Source organism: Notechis scutatus, chromosome 3 (assembly GCF_049901735.1).
Source record: "Notechis scutatus isolate UNSWTSFEM ecotype Mainland chromosome 3, rNotScu1.2, whole genome shotgun sequence".
Lineage (NCBI taxonomy): Eukaryota > Metazoa > Chordata > Lepidosauria > Squamata > Elapidae > Notechis > Notechis scutatus.
Genome location: NC_142011.1, coordinates 179,160,907 through 179,179,937, shown reverse-complemented (window position 1 = coordinate 179,179,937; position 19,031 = coordinate 179,160,907). Strand labels below are relative to the sequence as shown.

General features: G+C 38.2%; 1 protein-coding gene across 1 annotated transcript; it reads right to left on the bottom strand.

Annotated features, from left to right (window-relative positions):
• Positions 1-2,034: 2,034 nt before the first annotated feature.
• Positions 2,035-9,975, bottom strand: MRPL53 (mitochondrial ribosomal protein L53). The gene is made up of 3 exons (XM_026691333.2): positions 9,674-9,975; positions 4,267-4,379; positions 2,035-2,354 (listed from the first exon to the last, which is right to left on the bottom strand). Exons 1-3 carry the CDS (start codon positions 9,772-9,774, stop codon positions 2,248-2,250), a joined length of 321 nt encoding a protein of 106 aa, XP_026547118.1. The 5' UTR covers positions 9,775-9,975; the 3' UTR covers positions 2,035-2,247.
• Positions 9,976-19,031: the final 9,056 nt, after the last annotated feature.

The following is a 19,031-nucleotide window of genomic DNA, read 5'->3' as shown; positions in this document are numbered from 1 at the left end:
CTCTCCACTCTCCATGCTTGGGGATCAGGAGGGTGCAGTCTTTGCTCATCACCTCAGCTCCGTCGCTCCTAATGTCCACTGCTTGCCCTCATTCCTCTCTGATGACAAGCCGTCCCAATCCTGAGGGACCCTGGACTGCCTCGGCCCGTTCTTACACACATTCCTCTGAAGCCAACAAAGCCGCCCCTTCGATTTCTGTCAGCTCTAGCTCTGGCTCATCGTCCTCCACAAATTCAGGCTTCAATGGGGGCATGATAGTGACCAATAAAGCGTGCCATGACTTATGACTGTCAAGATTTAAGACTAAAATTCCAGTCCCAATTGCAGTCATAAGGACTATCTGTATTCCATTTATCTTCATAAAGTCTGCTTTTAATGCATCATATATATATATATATATATATATAAAAGCCTTCGAGGAAGCCGTAAAACTGGAAAGTCACCCTTTTCTTTAAATACTTGGTATTTAAACTTCAGGATTGGGGAGTGAGGAAATAATTTTTGCAAGTGGGGAAGCACATTGCTCATAACTTCTAGGAACACAATATTTCAAAGCAAAATATGAGTGCTATTTATTCTGTAGTTTCAAATATGCTTCAACCAAACTAGAAATACATTGGCTCCAATCTCAACTAATGAAACAGCGGAGATTTGGAGCTGGTTTTGAACTAACAAGAGTCCTGGTGCAGAAAGGCCTTAGTAAGAGTACCAAGGCAGTCTGGGAGAGAACAAGAGGTTAATTTAGCTGCATCCACTTTGTTTTGTTTTATTGAGTCGGCCCCATGAATGTAACCTTGGACTATAAGAAGTTCCTCCTGTTCCTGATTACAGGAACACAGAAGATGTTTTATATTTATTAAAGCTTCCACATGAGTATTTCAATGTTGTCAACACTCATAAGTTCATCCACATTTGAATCCAATTCTGACCCCAGTGGACAGAATTGTCCATATGGAATCGATTACAAACCTTGGGTAGAAGGGTCTCAATCTTCAAAATAAATCCAAAGAATCATAAAATATAAGGATTGGAAGAGACATTGATGTTTATTAGTTCAGGGGTGTCAAACTCGCAGCCGGCAGTCCAGATGTGTCATGCACTGGACACGCCCACCATTTTAGCGAAGGGGTGGAAAGTCACAATACATTACATGACATGATGCCATGAGTTTTACATCCTGATCTAGTTCAATCCCTGCCCAAAGCAAATCTACAACAACCTTGACAGATGGCCATCTAAACCAGGAGTGTCAAACTCATGGCCCACAGGCCAGATGCATCACGTACTGGCCATGCCCACCCCTGGTTTAGCGGAGAAAAGTCATATGTCACATGATGTGACACCGTGAGTTTGCCACCCCTGATCTAGACACTGTTTAAATATAGAAAAGGGGAGACCTCCCTATATAGATTATTCCATTATCTTACCCATTTAGGAATTTTTGTTTCATGTCCAATTTAAGTCTGTTTCCTTTTAAGTTAAGTTATTCGAAATACCAGAACAACTTGTAGAGACGGAAGTCACTACTCCCTCATGCGTCTATCTTCAATTCTACATGCAAAAAGATCTTTAGTCTGAATAGGATTAAAGTGTCCAACAGAAGCCTTGAAAGCTTAATTAAAAGATTAATTGAATTCTGAACATGTATTTTTATTCCTGCAAACACACAGATAGAACATGGGGAAAATTGACTACAGTCAAATGGGAAGTGTTTCTGTACAACAATTCACATAAATATGCCTTTATACTTACTTTTGGCTTTTTTTATCACCTGCTTCAAGAAGCTTATGCAGGTTATAAAAAGGTGAGTGGTTTTGTCTAATGTATTCTGGATGTAGCTTCGTGTATAAGCAGATCATAAGGTTTATAAAATGTATGCAATTCTGTACCATAGAAAAACTTTTATAGTCCAGATTAATAAAACCTTAATAATTTATATTTGTGAATATAAATATAATGATCAAGTGATTAAAAGGATCATCACTTACTTGATGATTTGACCTACTAAGAAAAATGATGTTAATCCAACACTGATAAGGTATTAAGAGTTTAATCTTTAATCAAAAGTCCAGAAAGCATTTTTGAAACCAGAATCCACTTTTCTCCTCTATATATCCACTTCAGATTCTTTCAGTTATTAGGAAAGTCCTTGCCATTTTTCTAAAGTAGCTTCATGCAGATTTTTATGCATTTATATTATTGATGTAAACTCTTCTATTGCCAGTTTCAAGTAGTCTATGGTGGTGGCTATTCTGCCAATGCAAATTCTTTCTTTTGACATCTAGAGTTGAATGCATCTAACATCTCTTTAGTTGTTAAATTGGCTCCTTTCATAATCAATCTTTCACCATCCACTGGAAAAGAAATATAATAATTTAATTATAGAAGAAAAATAAAAAGCAATCAGTAGTGTTAACAGTTCTATGTTACAAAATCAGATAGATATTTAGTAATGTTATTGTCAGTAAGAACAACTAGGACAATTGCTAGGACAATTCCATTTATTTGAACATTAAATGATAAATTATGTTTACAGATATATGAGATTCAATTTGAAATAATCAGCTTTCCATTCTTAAAGAAGGGGTGGCAATACAAACCTAAAGCTGGGATTAGAGGTGCCTTTCACTGAAATAAATCCTGCCACAATCTAGCCCAGTGTTTCTCAACCATAGCAACTTTTAAGATGTGTGGACTTCAACTCCCAAAACTCAGAATTGTTATATGAGCTGGAGAATGCTGGAAGTTGAAGTCCACACATCTTAAATATGCCAAGGTTGAGAAACAGGGATTTAACCAAATACTATAAAACCAAATGGCAGCAGATTCCTGGGTTTCAAGCAATGAATTTTAATATTACCTGGAAATGCCAAGGACAAAATCTGTAATCTACACACTCAAGGTCACCACTGAACTACAAGTTCTTACCCACTTCAACACCATTTACAAAAACAACATTGCCACCATTCGGCTTGATATACAACATATCGTACTAAGTGCCCAAACCAAGTTCTAACACTTAATGGAAAAAGAATCCTCCAAAAAGTGTTTTTACAAAAACACAAAAACCCTAATTACCGTGGTTTCAATCCACATTCAGGTTCCAGATAATAAGCCCTACTGATCTAAAGAGAACTTGAATAAACATGATCAGACATGTTTCAAAGCATGCTTTTTTCAATTGTATTCATACTTTCTCATCTGTTTCTGTTAAAATTCTACATTACTTTTTTAATAGTGACGTCCTATTGTTGTTTTTCTTAAGTAATTTCATTGATAATCTACAGTGGCTTCAAGAAGTTATAATAAGCCATCTAGTGGTAAAAAAACACAACCACAGGATATATAGCTTTACTACAATTGCAGTACTACTGTAGGTATATGTGAAATTAACCTTAATTTAACATGTATTAGCATATGTATATGTATCTATGTAAAAAAACTGGAAGAGCTTTCAAACCATCTAACAAGACTTACAAACATGATGAGATCATATTAAAGATTCAAAGAGGAATACTTACAGTAATTCTGCTTATATCTGGAAAGTCACTTTGGTCTAGTGGCTATAAAGATACTAGGCTAGAAACCAGGAGACTATGAGTTAAAATTCCACATTAGCCATTAAAGCCAGCTGTGTGACCTTGGGGCAGTCACCCTCTAAGCTCAATCCATACTACAGGATTGTTGTTATGGGGAAAATAGGGAGAGGAAAATGGGTTGGATATGTTTACTCGTCACCTTGAGTTATTTGTAAAAATAAAGGCGGGATAAAAAGAAATAAATAAAAATAATACATGTTGCAAAGTATCTCTATAGAAAACATCACATCCAACTATTCTTTATGCTTTTATTTCTCTCATATTTCCTATCACGTGGCACAGAAACAAAATAGAAATGTCAAGTGTTTTAGTCTTAGCAAAGACAATCTGCGAAAGCTAATAGTGCAGTAATAAAGGAATATTACAACCAAGGGAATAAAAGTTGTTTACATTAAAAGCTATTTTGAACAATGTTTGATTTTCAAACTCAAGTATTTATTCACAAATATTTCCTGAAACAGAGGTCATTATAAAAGAAGTACTTCAAAAACTTTGAAACCTTTTTCTAAATAACCACTAATACTTCCAATTCTTTTAGAACTCATATTTTGAGCCATTACATAATATTTAGTTTAGTTTAGTTTACTTTATTGTCATTGCACCTCATACAACGAAATCAAACACCATCTTCATTTCCTGTTATTGATTGTATAAAGTTATATCTTACCAAATGTGATATCTATAACTGGTTCAGTTCCATCATGTTTTACCTCTGTTTTCACATCACAGTTCAAGTTTGATTTGTATGCCTTCTTTTCAAATAGACATTGAAGAAAATTTCTAAAAAGAAGTTGGAGAAAGATAAAAGACTGTAAAAATGTATTTGTATAACTTGTTATATAACAGTTACATACAAAGTACCAATATTTTTCATGTAAAGAGCAAAAGGAGGTCTGTTTAAGAGATCTTGATATATATATAAACACAAGATTGTCTTAACTGCTGAGTTGCTTTGTGCAATATCAATACCCACCTGCTATATATTAACACTGTGGCTGAGCCATAATGATACTAAAATGCTAAGGTATTCTATAGCCATTGTTCAATATGTCATGCGAATTCAGGCAAGAGTTTAATTGTAGTTAAAGAATATTAACTACAACATGATCATGATCTAGAACAGTGGTTCCCAAAGTGGGCAGTACCGCCCCCTGGGGGCGGTGGGATGCATTAGGGGGGCGCTGAGAGGCAAGGGGGCTGGCAGGGGGCTGCTAAGAGGAAGCAGGGGGGCGTTGGAGGTGAGCAGCAGGGCACAATTCAGGGGTGAGAAAAAATCCTGCCGCTGCCGCGTTCGAGTCAAGGCCCCGCAGGATCATCCCACTGATTTGCACGCTCTGGTGCAAGGAGCTCCGCCCCGAACGCAGCATTGGGAATGGAGAGCAAAACCAGAGTGGCTTTGCTCTCCTTTTCAAACATCCCACCGCCGCCGCGTTCCACCCCATTGAGCCCCTTGCACCAGAGGCACCTGCCCAAGCAAGTCCGAACGGAGAGGTGCACGAAGTCAATGGGGTAAGCCTGAGAGAGGGAAAGAGAGAGGAAAGAGAGAAAGAGAGAAGGAAGAAGAGAAAGAGAAAAGGGAAACAAAGAAAAAGGGACAAAGAAAGAGGGAGGAATGGAAGGAAGGAGATAGAAATAAAAAGAAATAAAGGAGGGAGGGAGGAGAAAGTTAATGAGATATCTATTCTAGTCCAATCACCTGCTCCAACAGGGTTAGAAGGGGTGTGTGTGTGTGTGTGTGTGTTCTCTTTGTAATTTACCAATACATTTTGGTTTTGCCTTCTTCAGAATTGGCACTGTAATACATTGGGGAAAAGTAATTTTTTAGGGTGGAGATCTGGTCCAATGGATCCTGTTTAAAGCCTCAACAAAATGTGAGAGCTTCCTCATAGTCTTGGCCATGTTTCATCCACAAAACCTTTAATTAATAGAAGCCAAAGATGTTTCAATGTGCTGGCAAAGATGCTGGCAAAGATGTTTCAGTGTGGAAAAGGGCCTCTAAACTAGGCCTCATTTCAATCTGATGCATCAGGTCTCTCTCCCTCTCTCCCCCTTCCCCCTCCATCCCCCCTTTCTTTGTCCCTTTTTCTTTCTTTCGCTTTTCTCTTTCTTTTGTTCCTTCTCTCTTTCTTTTCTCTCTCTCTCTTTCCCTCTCCCAGGCTCATCCCATTGATTTGGTGCACTGCTCCGCTCGGACTTGCTTGGGCAGGTCCTTCCGGTGCAGCGGGCCCAATGGGGTGGACCTGCGGGGCCGGCACCTAGAACGCGGCAGTGCCGGCACATTTGAAAAGTAGAGCAAAGCCAGAGGTCGGTAATTTTTGCTGCAAGGAATCACAAAAGCTTCTGGGGTGTGCACAAGAAGGGACACACATGTCAATGCAATTCAGCAACATAAAATAAATACAAATAAAACAGATCAACAAGAATTGGCAAAGCATCTCTGATTAGATTTTATTCACTACTAGAATCTAATCAGAGATGCTTTGCTGATTCTAGTCCAATGACCTGCTCCAGCAGGGTCGGAAGGGAGTATGTGTATATGTGTGTGCATGGCTGTCAAAACTCCAAAAACAGGTCAAGTAGTTCTGGGGAAGCCAGTCATAAATTAGAACACTTGCTAAGCAACTGGCCATTAAGTGAGGACCACTTGTATTTGGTTTCCCAGTCACCAAACCACGCTCACCCAGTCATGTGACCAGCAAGCTACACCCATCCAATCACATTACCAGCAAACCACACCCTCAAACTAGGCCACGCCCACATAAATTTGAATCCCACCCCTGGGTGGGGGGCATTAAGGATGAGTTTGTAGCACCAAGGGGGCGGTGGACTGAAAAAGTTTGGGGACCACTGATCTAGACTGTCATCTGACCTGACTTAATCATAAGGTGTCATGATAGCAAACTTACAATTAAATTGCCATTAGCACTACCAGAAATTTGTTTTAAGATGTAGGAATAGCTATACCAATGCTTCTGAAGCAGAATCACCATATCCCTTATTTATTTTTCACCACCTGTTCAAGGGGATGACAGCAGATTAATATCCAGGCACTATCAGATTAAACAAATTCCAGGTCTATTTTAATCAGGATTTAGTCCTGTTTATACTGAAGAAATAATTACAACACTTTTGCATTTTCTGGACATCTCAGATTCTCAGTATCACTACCCATGATTTGCTTCTGCCGGGTGCTCATGGAAACTAAAGTCTAATACAAGACGCTAGCTCGGGAATTAAAACAAATTTAAGTGCAACAGTTACGATCCAGCATATGCCCTCTATCACCTTTGTTTCCCACAGTTTTTTTTTTAAGGGAACAACAAGCCTGAGCATCCTTGCATTGACCATTTATTTATTTATTTATTTATTTGATTTGTCAATTGCTTACAAGATAATAGGTATAAGTATATAGATAGTTATGAATACATGAAATGGGTACATATAAGAAAAATAAAAGAAACAATAGGACAGGGATGGTAGGCATGTTGGTGCGCTTATGCACACCCCCTACAGACCTCTTAGGAAAGGGGTGAGGTCAATAGTAGACAGTCTAAGGTTAAAGTTTTTGGGATTTGGGGAAGAAACTACAGAGTCAGGTAGAGTATTCCAGACATTGACCACTCTGTTGCTGAAGTTGTATTTCCTGCAATCAAGTTTGGTGCGGTTAACCTTGAGTTTGTATCTATTGTGTGCTCTTGTGTTGTTATGGTTGAAGCTGAAGTATTCATTGACAGGTAGGACATTGCAATATATAATTTTATATACCATACTTAGATCAGACCGAAGACGGCGTAATTCAAGGTTTTCTAGGTCTAGAATTTCAAGTCTAGTGGCATAAGATATTCTGCAACGAGTAGAGGAGTGGAGAACTCTTCTTGTGAAATATTTCTGGACTTTCTCAACAGTGCTAATATCAGATATGTAATGTGGGTTCCAGACTGATGAGCTGTATTCAAGTATTGGTCTAGCAAATGTTTTGTATGCTCTAGTTAGTAGTGTGATATTACCAGAGAAAAAGCTACGTAGGATTAGGTTAACAACTCTTAATGCCTTTTTGGCTATGTAGTTACAGTGGGCTCTAGCACTTAGATCATTAGAGATGAGTATTCCAAGGTCCTTTACATAGCTTAGATCATCAACAAGATCTTGACTATTCAGCTTGTATTTTATTTTCGGATTTTTTTTGCCAATATGTAAGACAGAGCATTTATTTGTTGAGATTTGAAGCTGCCATTTGTTTGACCATTCTGATAGATAGTCAAGATCTTTTTGAAGGGTAGCAGTATTGTCTGTGGTATTGAACAGCTTTACATCATCAGCGAAAAGAACGCAGGTGCTCTTAATATGATCACAGAGGTTATTTATTAGAGTATGAAGAGAGTTGGTCCTAGAACACTGCCCTGGGGGACACCACTATTGACAGGTACAGAATTTGATAGGACATTCCCAATTTTGACCATATGTTGTCTGTTTGACAGGAATGCTTCTATCCAGTTATGCAGGTGTCCAGAGATACCATAAGATTTTAGTTTTAGGAGTAGTTTGTCGTGTACCACTGAATCAAAGGCTTTACAGAAGTCTATGTAGATTGCGTCTATTGCTTTGCCCTGATCGAGTTGTGTAGTCCATATGTTTTTGCAGTGTAAGAGTTGCAGATTACATGATAGTTTTTCCTGAAACCTAATTGATTATTGGAGAGAAGGTTGTTTGTCTCTAAGTGGAGGATAATGGATTGGTTAATAAGTGATTCCATGACTTTACAGGTGATATGTACAAATGTACAGATACATTTGCATCCAGATAATTTCTTTCTCGATCCCACTCTCTTGTACGGGATTTAGCCCCAAATTTATTTATTTATTTTATTTTATTTATTTATTTGATTTGCCAATTGTTTACAAGATAATAAGTATAAGTGTATACATAGTTGTGAATACATGAAATGGGTACATATAAGAAAAATAAAAGAAGAATAAGAGAAACAATAGGACAGGGACGGTAGGCACTTTGGTGCGCTTATGCACGCCCCCTACAGACCTCTTAGGAAAGGGGTGAGGTCAATAGTAGACAGTCTAAGGTTAAAGTTTTTGGGGTTTGGGGAAGAAACTACAGAGTCGGGTAGAGTATTCCAGACATTGACCACTCTATTGCTGAAGTCGTATTTCCTGCAATCAAGTTTGGTGCGGTTAACTTTGAGTTTGTATCTATTGTGTGCTCTTGTGTTGTTATGGTTGAAGCTGAAGTATTCATTGACAGGTAGGACATTGCAATGTATGATTTTATATACCATACTTAAATCAGACCGAAGACGGCGTAATTCAAGGTTTTCTAGTTCTAGAATTTCAAGTCTGGTGGCATAAGGTATTCTACAACGAGTAGAGGAGTGGAGAACTCTTCTTGTGAAATATTTCTGGACTTTCTCAATTGTGCTAATATCACATACGTAATGTGGGTTCCAGACTGATGAACTGTATTCGAGTATTGGTCTAGCAAATGTTTTGTATGCTCTGGTTAGTAGTGTGATATTACCAGAGAAAAAGCTACGTAGGATTAGGTTAACAACTCTTAATGCCTTTTTGGCTATGTAGTTGCAGTGGGCTCTAGCACTTAGATCATTAGAGGTGAGTATTCCAAGGTCCTTTACAGAGCTTGGGTCATCAACAAGATCTTGACTATTCAGCTTGTATTTTATTTTCTGATTTTTTTTGCCAATATGTAAGACAGAGCATTTATTTGTTGAGATTTGAAGTTGCCATTTGTTTGACCATTCTGATACATAGTCAAGATCTTTTTGTAGGGTAGCAGTATTGTCTGTGGTATTGAACAGCTTTACATCATCAGCGAAAAGAACGCAATTGCTCTTAATATGATCAAATGAGTATTTAGCGCATCCCAAGGAGGGGCAGCTCATTCCTTGCAAACGGCGTTGTTTCCTAAACCTGCCATTCCCATTACACACACAAGTCTCCCATGGTAAAAAAGAAAAAAAAAAGCATTCGCCTTTATAGTCCTATCCGGAAACTCCGGGCTGGATCTGCAAGCGTCTGGGAAGCCTCTCTCGCGATTCTTCTCACCTGGTGCTTTGCACGTTGAATTCGAAAGGACAAAAGGTGACCAGGACAGTCTTCACCTGCTTGAGCGACACACCAGCCTTCTTCGGGAACACGTACGACATTTTGTCCCACGGGCTGCTCCTTAGTAACCGGAAAACTATAATTCCCAGAATCCCATTCAGGGCGCTTGTGTAGGGCAATTGTCTATGCGCTTAGCCTTCTGGGAAATGTAGTTCATCGTTCTGCTTTATCTTATTATCTCTTCGCAGATTCGTTGGAAGCCCTTCGCTGGGACTGTGCCCGCGTTCCCCAAGTTTTATTTCCAGGAACTGTTTACACGTGGTTAACTGATGTGAATTGCTGGCTTCGTAAAGTTAGCAGAACCATAAGCAAACAACATGAGTTGACTACTTCGTAGTTTAGTGTTTCGTGCGAACTGTGTTTCCCACACTATTGAAGAAAAAAGGCGTTTTTTAGTTGTTTGAGGACACTGTCCCATTTAAGACAAATGATCTTTTGGCAAAGAAAATATACACACAAGTATACCATAGATCAGAAATCCCAAAACAAAATTAAGCAACATCCCTTATGTTTACTGAGCATTCAGTTTGTTTGACTTTTGAGGGATTTATTTCTGAGTAAACACCGATCTTAAAGCTATAATAAAGAATATCTTCCCGTGCACCAATTTTTCCTCTGCTGGTTGATTTCTGTTTGCTCTATGCATGGTGTGTGGAGCTGCTGTTCATAAATGAATTGAAAAGTTCAGATAATACATTATGAGATTATTATTACATTGGTTCTAAAGCCAAATAAACAAATTTCATTAATCATTGGAGGGTTGTTTCATCTTGACCTTAATGTCTTGTGAACTGGTTAAACATAAGGAAAATGGTCATTTAAAAGAATAATAATTATCATGTATTATTTTATATAAGAAAATGGAGTTGGTATTGTTTCAAAAAAGGTAAGTGCTTGATATGTCAAATGGAACAATTGAAAAACTGTTTCAAAATTACCTGTATGAAGCAGCTAACAGCTAAGAACCACAAGCTTAGTGAGCCTGAATGCCAGCTAAAACCATAAGCAGAGGAAGTACAAAAATAACAATAGAGCTTATGCTAGCGAGGGAAAAGATTATAGTAAACTTGTTAAAACCCTATCAACAAAGGTGGAGGGGCTTTTAGGAGAATTGAGTAGGATTCTGTGTCATAAAGGGGAGGGGGGTATGAACTTGTGTAACGGGATAAAAGGTGATGAATGCTTTGTTCACCTTCTGGGCACCCGTGTTTGCAAATACATGAATAAACTACTTTGCTGCTTCCAAATTGTTGTCTCAGGTAGTTCCATATGCAAACGTACACTGTTTATAACCAACCCAACTACTATGGTGTATTCAGTAAAGCATGATAAAGCCAAATATGGCTTAATAATATGCCAAAAGCAGTCTTGATTCACTCATTATGCTAAGTCTCAGTGTGTTTATTTCTTACACAAACCCACATAAATCATGGCTTAAGCTGTGGTATAGACTCTCTCCTTAAGTTGTTATGCTTACCAGATTGCTGCTATGCTCAATTCAAGACATTGCTTCTTACACTTAGATCCTTAAATATCTTTTGAGTTGCCCAGAGTCACGGAGAAGTGGAAAGAAAGAGGAAGATCCTTTTGCTATATCACTTTGCAGATTCTTTAAAACTATCAGCAGAAGTATCATTGGGGAAAAAATTCATATAAAGTATAATTGCCACCTATACTCATTTAGGAGATCAGAGTCTTCTCTGACCTCGTTAGTTACTACGGCTTGAAAGTGCATAGGGACACTTTTGTCTCCAAATCAAAAGTTGTTTCTATGGGTTTCAATTTGATTAACAACAGCAATCCTTGGAAGAGAAGGCTGGAAAAGTAGCAGCTTTCTTGCCAGAAGTCTCTGTATGATGTGTTTTAATGAATCGAATGAATGATATGAAATCCATATGTAAGCACAGGTGAGTAGAAATGTAACAGTATCCTGGGTGGACTAAAAATGCCAAATTCTGGGAGAAAGCAAACAACAACTGATGGGTAAAAATGCCAAGGGGCAGGACATGAACTTCTGTGATCAAGAACTGCCCAAGAACAACTAGATTTCCCTCCAAGTCATCTTTAAATTGTAATAATGCTCCATGACGTTAGCTGCCCAGAAACCAAATACATTCAGGTTTTAAATAAATCAATAAATAAAACAATAAAAGAGAGCTCTGTGAGAAATGTGCAGATGAGTATTATGATGTTCCTCGCAAATATATTCTCTGCCTTATAGGTTATTTTTATTTGCTATGTTGCTGCTTTGATTTGTATATTTTAAAATCTTAAGAGGTAAGATATGTGTCTATCCTTGGAACAAGAATAAGTGGTGTATATTTAGAACATATCACTGAATTTTGATCCTGGCTGAAATGTAATATATTTGGCTATCCGTCAGTGTATTGTTTTTCTGGCAAAAGCAATATGCTGAACAAACAATATCACTGAGAAAGTCTCAATGAATATTAAATTCTTCACCTGATGGACTGACTGTAACAATAAATAATTGAATAATTCTTTTCCATTTTCCTCAATTATTTTGTAAGTGGTATTATATAACATGGCTTCTTATGGAAAATCTTGAAATCTATTGATGCTAATTTTCCCTAGAAAGATGCAAATCTACTTTCATTGAATGTATATTAAACCTTCAACCACAGGATGGCAGTCTTTTCCCACAGCACTTTATACAACACTTTTTAAAAAACCAGAATCGGTATTTTTGAATTCATATTTTCCCAATTGGATATTCTCCATATGCGTTGAGTTACACCTGGCCTAGTTTCTTTCAGCTAGTTAAAAATAATGGGTATTCAGTATATGTGGATGATGTCAAATTAGGAAAAGCTGCTTTGAAAACTTTTGGAAGATACTGGTATTAAAGTTATTTATTATGGCATATTCTTTCTTAGATGTGTAAAATTGGATCAAGTTCATAAAATTCAGTCTTTGCCATAGTAAACCTTTTAGCCCAAGATGTCATCAAACTTGCTTCTTTGATGTACGAGACTAATAACACTCTTCTGCTTTTTGAAGTTAATCCAGTAATAGACCAATGTAACATCTATTGTTCAGGGAACTTTGGTAGATGTTGAAGACTTTAGGTTTCTCGACTCCTTGAATTCCCCAGCAAGCATGAATGGACTTCAACTCTCAGAAATCCTCAGCCAGAATTCCCTCAGGATGCTGCCTGGGGAATTTTAAGGGTTAAAGTCCACAATCTTAAAGTAGCCAAGTTTGAAAAACACTAATCTTGCAAATCTCTTTTATGCCTGCAAAATCTTTTTCAATTAGAGCCTGAATAGAGGTTTTATGAATAAGAGAAGTCACAAAAAAGTCTAGGAACAAAACATTTAAAGAGATAATTTAGAAATTTCATAACATCTTACCACAAACTATGGTTCAATATACCCAGAAGCCATATGTTGTGCTTTTAATGGTATATAATACCAAGACTTTGTTATTGTTTTGTAGAGCTGCTTTGAAGATCTTACACCTGCAGTATTTGTTTTTATGTATCAGTCACTTAATAGCAGCATTGCCTACTTTACTGCATTTTTTTAAAAAAATAGGAGATCTAAATAAATTGAGATGCTGCATTAGCAAATCTTTTTAATAGTTTTTCACACAGTCGCTTGACAAGAGGCAGCATTAAAATTTGATTAAACAAATAAATACATGATTTTGAGTTTCAGTCTTTTTTATAAAAAAAAGAAGTGTGAACATAGCTTCCACAGAGGTATGAAATTTTACATTATTATTTACAAAGTGTAGTAGAAGTAGTCCTTGCTTAACAACTTTCCTATTTAGTGACCATTTGAAGTTAGAACAGTGCTGAAAAAGACACTTTATGACTGGTCTTCACACTAACAGCCATCACAGCATCCCTGCAGTCATGTGACTGAGATTTGGTCCCTTTGCAATCTATGGGCACACACATAGCATCCCACAGTCATTTGATTGCCATTTGCATGTGTCACAGCCAGCTTCTAACAAGCAGAGTCAATGGAGAGGTCAGCAATAAAAAATTATGGTCCTGTGAAGTCATCTCACTGTTTAGTGATGACGTTGCCAGTTGCAATTATGGTCATTAAGTGAGGACTATCTGTATTAGGTCTCTGAAGGTTGACTAACAGAGCTAAGAATTAAACAGGAAAAAGTTATGCATGCTTGCTTTTCTTTCAGAATATCTGTTCCCAGTATGACAGACCCTCTCTGCAAAGCTTAACAATTGTTTGAAGTTATGATGACAATTCCCCCCTCTCCAAGTTATGGTCCAGTTTCAAAGTTCTGATGTTGAGAGGCTCCCTTGCTATCACATGACAAATTTTGAGTGCTTAGCAACCATCTTGCATTTATGGCTGTTTGCAGTGCTCCACAGTCACATGACCACGATGTATTACGATTTTGCTGGAAACTAGCATTTACTTCCAGTTTCTGACAAAAACCAGCCCATAGTGAACAATGGGTTCACTTAATGATTGCCATGTTTGCTTAATGATCACTGCATTCAGGGGTGGGATGCTACAGGTTCGCACCTATTTGCTAGAACCGGTTATTAACATTCTAAGCAGTTTGGATAACCGGTTGTTAGAAGAAATTACTGGCCTAATCCTGTAAGGAAGGCAGGAAGGAAACATTCTGGTGTTGCTTAAAGAAACTGCCTCTCTGTTAACCCTTATTACATGCTTGGCAGGACTAGACTTCCTGTCTCAGGAATGTCTCTGGAGTTTTTCCCTCCTTTGCTGGTACTTTGCTTGTGTGGAGTGACCATTTAAAGTTACAATGGCACTGAAAAAAAGTGACTTATGACCATTTTTCACACTTATGACTGTTGCAGCATCCCACAGTCCTGAGAGGCCAGGCGAGGAGATGCGTGCCTCGATGTGAGTGATATTGAGTTGGCCATGCCCAGCCAATAACATGACCACCAAGCCATTTCCACCCAGTCACATGACCACCAAGCCATGCCCACCACCTAATCCACGCCCACAGAACCGGTTGTTAAAAATTTTGAATCCCACCCCTGACTGCATTCATTTAATGACCACTGTGTTTAGTTAACAACCACAATGATAAAGGTCATAAAATCAGGTCCAGTTACATGGTAACTGGCTTTACGACTATCATGACTTACGACTGTAATTGCCATGATCAGTTGCGCTTGTCGCTATAGGACTATCTGTAGTATACTTTCACTTGAGAAAACTGAATGAAAATGAACGCAGAGTTAGATATCATTCAGAGTAAGGAAGGAAGATAACCTTGACAGAGACATTCCAAATCCATTTTTATTTTGTTTTGTTTTGTTTGTTTCCTGCCTTTATTAGCTTTACAAATAACTCAAGGTGCCAAACATATCCAATACACCTCCCTCCTGTTTTGCCCACAACAACAACTCTATTAGGTAAGTTGGGATTCAAAAAAAATTATTACCGGTTCTGTGGGCGTGATTTAGTTGGTGTGGTGTGGCTTGGTGGGTGTGGCAGGGGAAGGATACTGTAAAATCCATTCCCTCCCCACTCCTGGGAGAAGGTTACTGCAAAATCCCATTCCCTCCCAACCCCACTAACCTGCTTTCCAGCTCCGTTCTCCTGTGCAGGGCAACAAAAGAAGACCCAGCCATGGGGCGGTACCAGTCAGAGGTGGTATTTGCCGGTTCTCCAAACTATTCAACATTTCTGCTAACGGTTCTCCAGAATTGATCAGAACCTGCTGAAGGCCACCTCTGGGTGAGTTGGGCTGAGAGGGAGTGACTGGCCTAAGGTTACCCAGCTGACTTTCATGGCAAAGGTAGGACCTGCTTTCTAATCTGGTGCCTTAACCATTAGACCAAATTGACTCCATTCCCAGAATATGGAGGCAAAAAGTGTGACTCAAACCCAAAACAATCCATGAAGGGAAGGAAACATATTAGACTGACACCTCCTTAGTTTCACAGGAATATAAGGGGGTGGTGAGGAGAGGAAAAGCACAATCAGATTTTGCAAAAATTGTGGGAACTGCAGTCTCAACATCTTTGAAGTGTGCCTGGTCAGAAAGACTATAGTAGATCAACTAAGCATCACAATCATACATACAAGACAATAGGGCTACTCACAAAGGAATGCAGACATTACAAAATTATTTAACTTTATGTTGTGCTGAAACATCTACTTGTCTTTTTAAAACAAATGACCTCACCCAAATGATACATCGACAGCCTTTTAATTGATTTTTTTGAAATAGCAAAATATCTGATGGACATTTCTAAGTGGTATTGATCTTGTACCGACTGAGAATGATGGATAACCTGAAATTGTCAGACATATTTTGATATTTATCTTTTTGATAAGTAAGGAAGCAATTAATTCATGTGTTGAACTAAGACATGGTTTGTTTCACTGTAGATCAGTGGGCCCCAATCTTTTGGATGTCAGGGACTGGTTCTGTGGTAGAAATTTTTGTGTGGATGGAGTATTTTGTATGCTGCATGGATCTCACACATGTGCAGATGGAGCTTTGCTTGCTTGCATGAACTGGTTCCTGGCAGGATGCAGACTGATGCCAGTCCATGGTCTGGAGGTTGGGAACCCCTGCTGTAGAATAATTAACTGGCTTCAGCTATTTTATTTTCCAATAAACCAGAGACTAGCAACCTCCAAGCTGCTTCCAAGTTTTTTTTTCTTTTACAGTTGCAGGGAAATCTCCTGCCACAATTGTGCAAAATAATGGGGAATACTAGCCATCTTTTCAGGCGTAAACTCCCCAAAACCATAAGTATGCTGGAAAAACAAAACAAAGTAGGACAAGCTGAAATCCAACCTACACAGAACAAGGAGGGGGAGAGAATCCTAAATCCACCAAAGTTTCTGACAGGACTTCTGTTCTGCTTATTTCGCTGTGCTGTCCAGACAGTTTAGAGTTAAAGGGATTTGGGATAGTTAATTAGGAATTGAGAACTGTCCATAAGGGAATGCATCATGGTAAATGTAGTTAGGTATCCTGGGATGTCAAGTCCATGTCATGCATGGTCACATCATAATCTGGATTGGTCACTATATATTGACCCTTGTTGTTGGAGGAGGCTCCGTCACCTTGCCTGAATCCACCATACCATGCAGCTGCTTCAATCATCATCATCATTTATTATCTTTCTACTGTTCTACTATTACGCTCTGGATGGGTATAAAGCAGACAGACCAACTCCACAAAGCATCCATACAAAGTCTTTTTTATTGGTTCATCAGGCATCCTTATCAACTCACATTTATGACGAGGTTCTTCTTAATGTCCAATCCTTTGCATATCTGCATTATGGTGTAGAAAGATGATAAAGTCTCATCCCCATGATGATTGAAGCAGCTGCATGGTATGGTGGATTCAGGCAAGAGTGATGGAGCCTCCCCCAACCCAACAAGGGTCAATATAGTGACTAATCCGGATTACAGATATGACCACATGACATGGACTACATTTCCCTGGATACCTTAGCTACATTTACCATGATGCATTCCCTTAAGGGGACAGCTCACAATTCCTAAATAAGTATCCCAAATCCCATTAACTCTAAACTGTCTGGATAGCACAACTTCCTTCATCTTTTCAAAGTTAAAGATGAACTCTGATCATGCAAACCTTCAAAACACAATGGATGAGACCCCATTCCACTGGCACCAAAACATGGCACAAACATGCCCTGGCAATTTCTTTTCTCTGCTATGAAATATCCCCATAATACAGTATTGGCTATTTAATACCCATGTCACAAATCGGATTTATGTCATCATTAGCTATACCAGTATTTGATTTTTCCTTCTTCATTCATCGCCATCTAGCAGCAATCTCCAGTGTGTCAACAGTGTAATACTTTACCAGTCTTACAACTTAAGTGACAATTTCTGAGTGCAACCATTTATTTCAAGCATATCCCATCCACTCTAAATCCTGATCATCCCCAAGTTTGACACCCTTGACTTAAAGGTTTGAGACCTTGTTAATGGCTGGAAGATTCCAGTCTAACTTGATAGACTTATCTGAATAAAAACACAGAAATGCAGAGAATATAAACAAGCACCATTTCCCAAAAGCCTGTAGACCTAGAGATAAGAGAAAATCTAAGTCTGCTCTTCAAAGAGGATGGTGCTTCTGGATAGCAAAAAAATATATAAAGCAACTAATTAAAACTTTGAATGATAATTCCTTCTCTTTCAGAAATCATTACTATTATTTCTTAGAATAAAAATGAGATTATTTCTTTACTTAGTGTTTTGAAGCAGACTGAACTACGCCATTTTACTCCAAAAAATACAGTGATTTGGGAATCACTCAAATTTTCACCGCCTTAATTTTTCTAATTTGTCAAAATATATATGTCTATTACATACACAAGTGCCATTCAAGCTCAATGAAAGAATTATACTTTTTTTTCTTCCAGAAAAATTGTTGGATATGGTATTTCCTTAGTTTTTATTTTATATTGCAATATTGGCTGATTAATCATCTAGAAGATGTCTAGCAAAGAGCTTTTAAGCCTGTCTTAAATTACCAACATAAATAATGGTGAATCAGCTTATTGGGATCTCTATCAAATCAACTGAAAATCAATGCAATATACATTAAAAAGTGTTTAAGGCCAGAGTTGTGGGCTGTATTTTATAGAATGAAATTCTTTCCATCTATTATCATATATATATATATATATATATATATATATATATATATATATATATATATATATATATATATATGTTTTCTTAAGTTTTCATGGTACTTACATGTATGGTGTTCGGCTTGGTTCGGTATTTTCCCACGTCATTGTAGTTCTTTTAAAGTTGTAGCAACGTTTCAGCAGAATCTCATCTGCCATCATCAGGCTTGTATTGTGTCCGTCTGTGGGTCAGACTTTTACAGTGGTTTCAGATTTAAATTTGGGGCAGCCTATTGCTGTGCCAGAATGGTTTTTTCTTCATCCTGATTGGTTGGGAGTCTTGGTCTGTGTTTATTGGTCTCGGAGTTTGCTGTGTTCTGCTTGATGGGTGTCTCTGATATCTTCTGTCTGTTTTTTGGCTCTTTTTGTATCTTGATTGGCTGGCAGCATTGTGTTACTTTAATGGAGGCCTTTAGTGCAGCTTGGCTTCGGGTAAATGGACGGCTATCATTAGTTAGGAAGCTGGGTTTCATCTGGGTGCCTGGTTGGGGTGTGTTTGAGCTGGAGGTATCAGGGGATCTGTTTGTGCCCAGGTGTTTGCCTGGCTTGTGGTGTGAGATTTTTTTGTTTGTGAGTGCAGGCTTCCAAATGATTGACAGCCTGGTGGAATCATCTCTTCTGTTC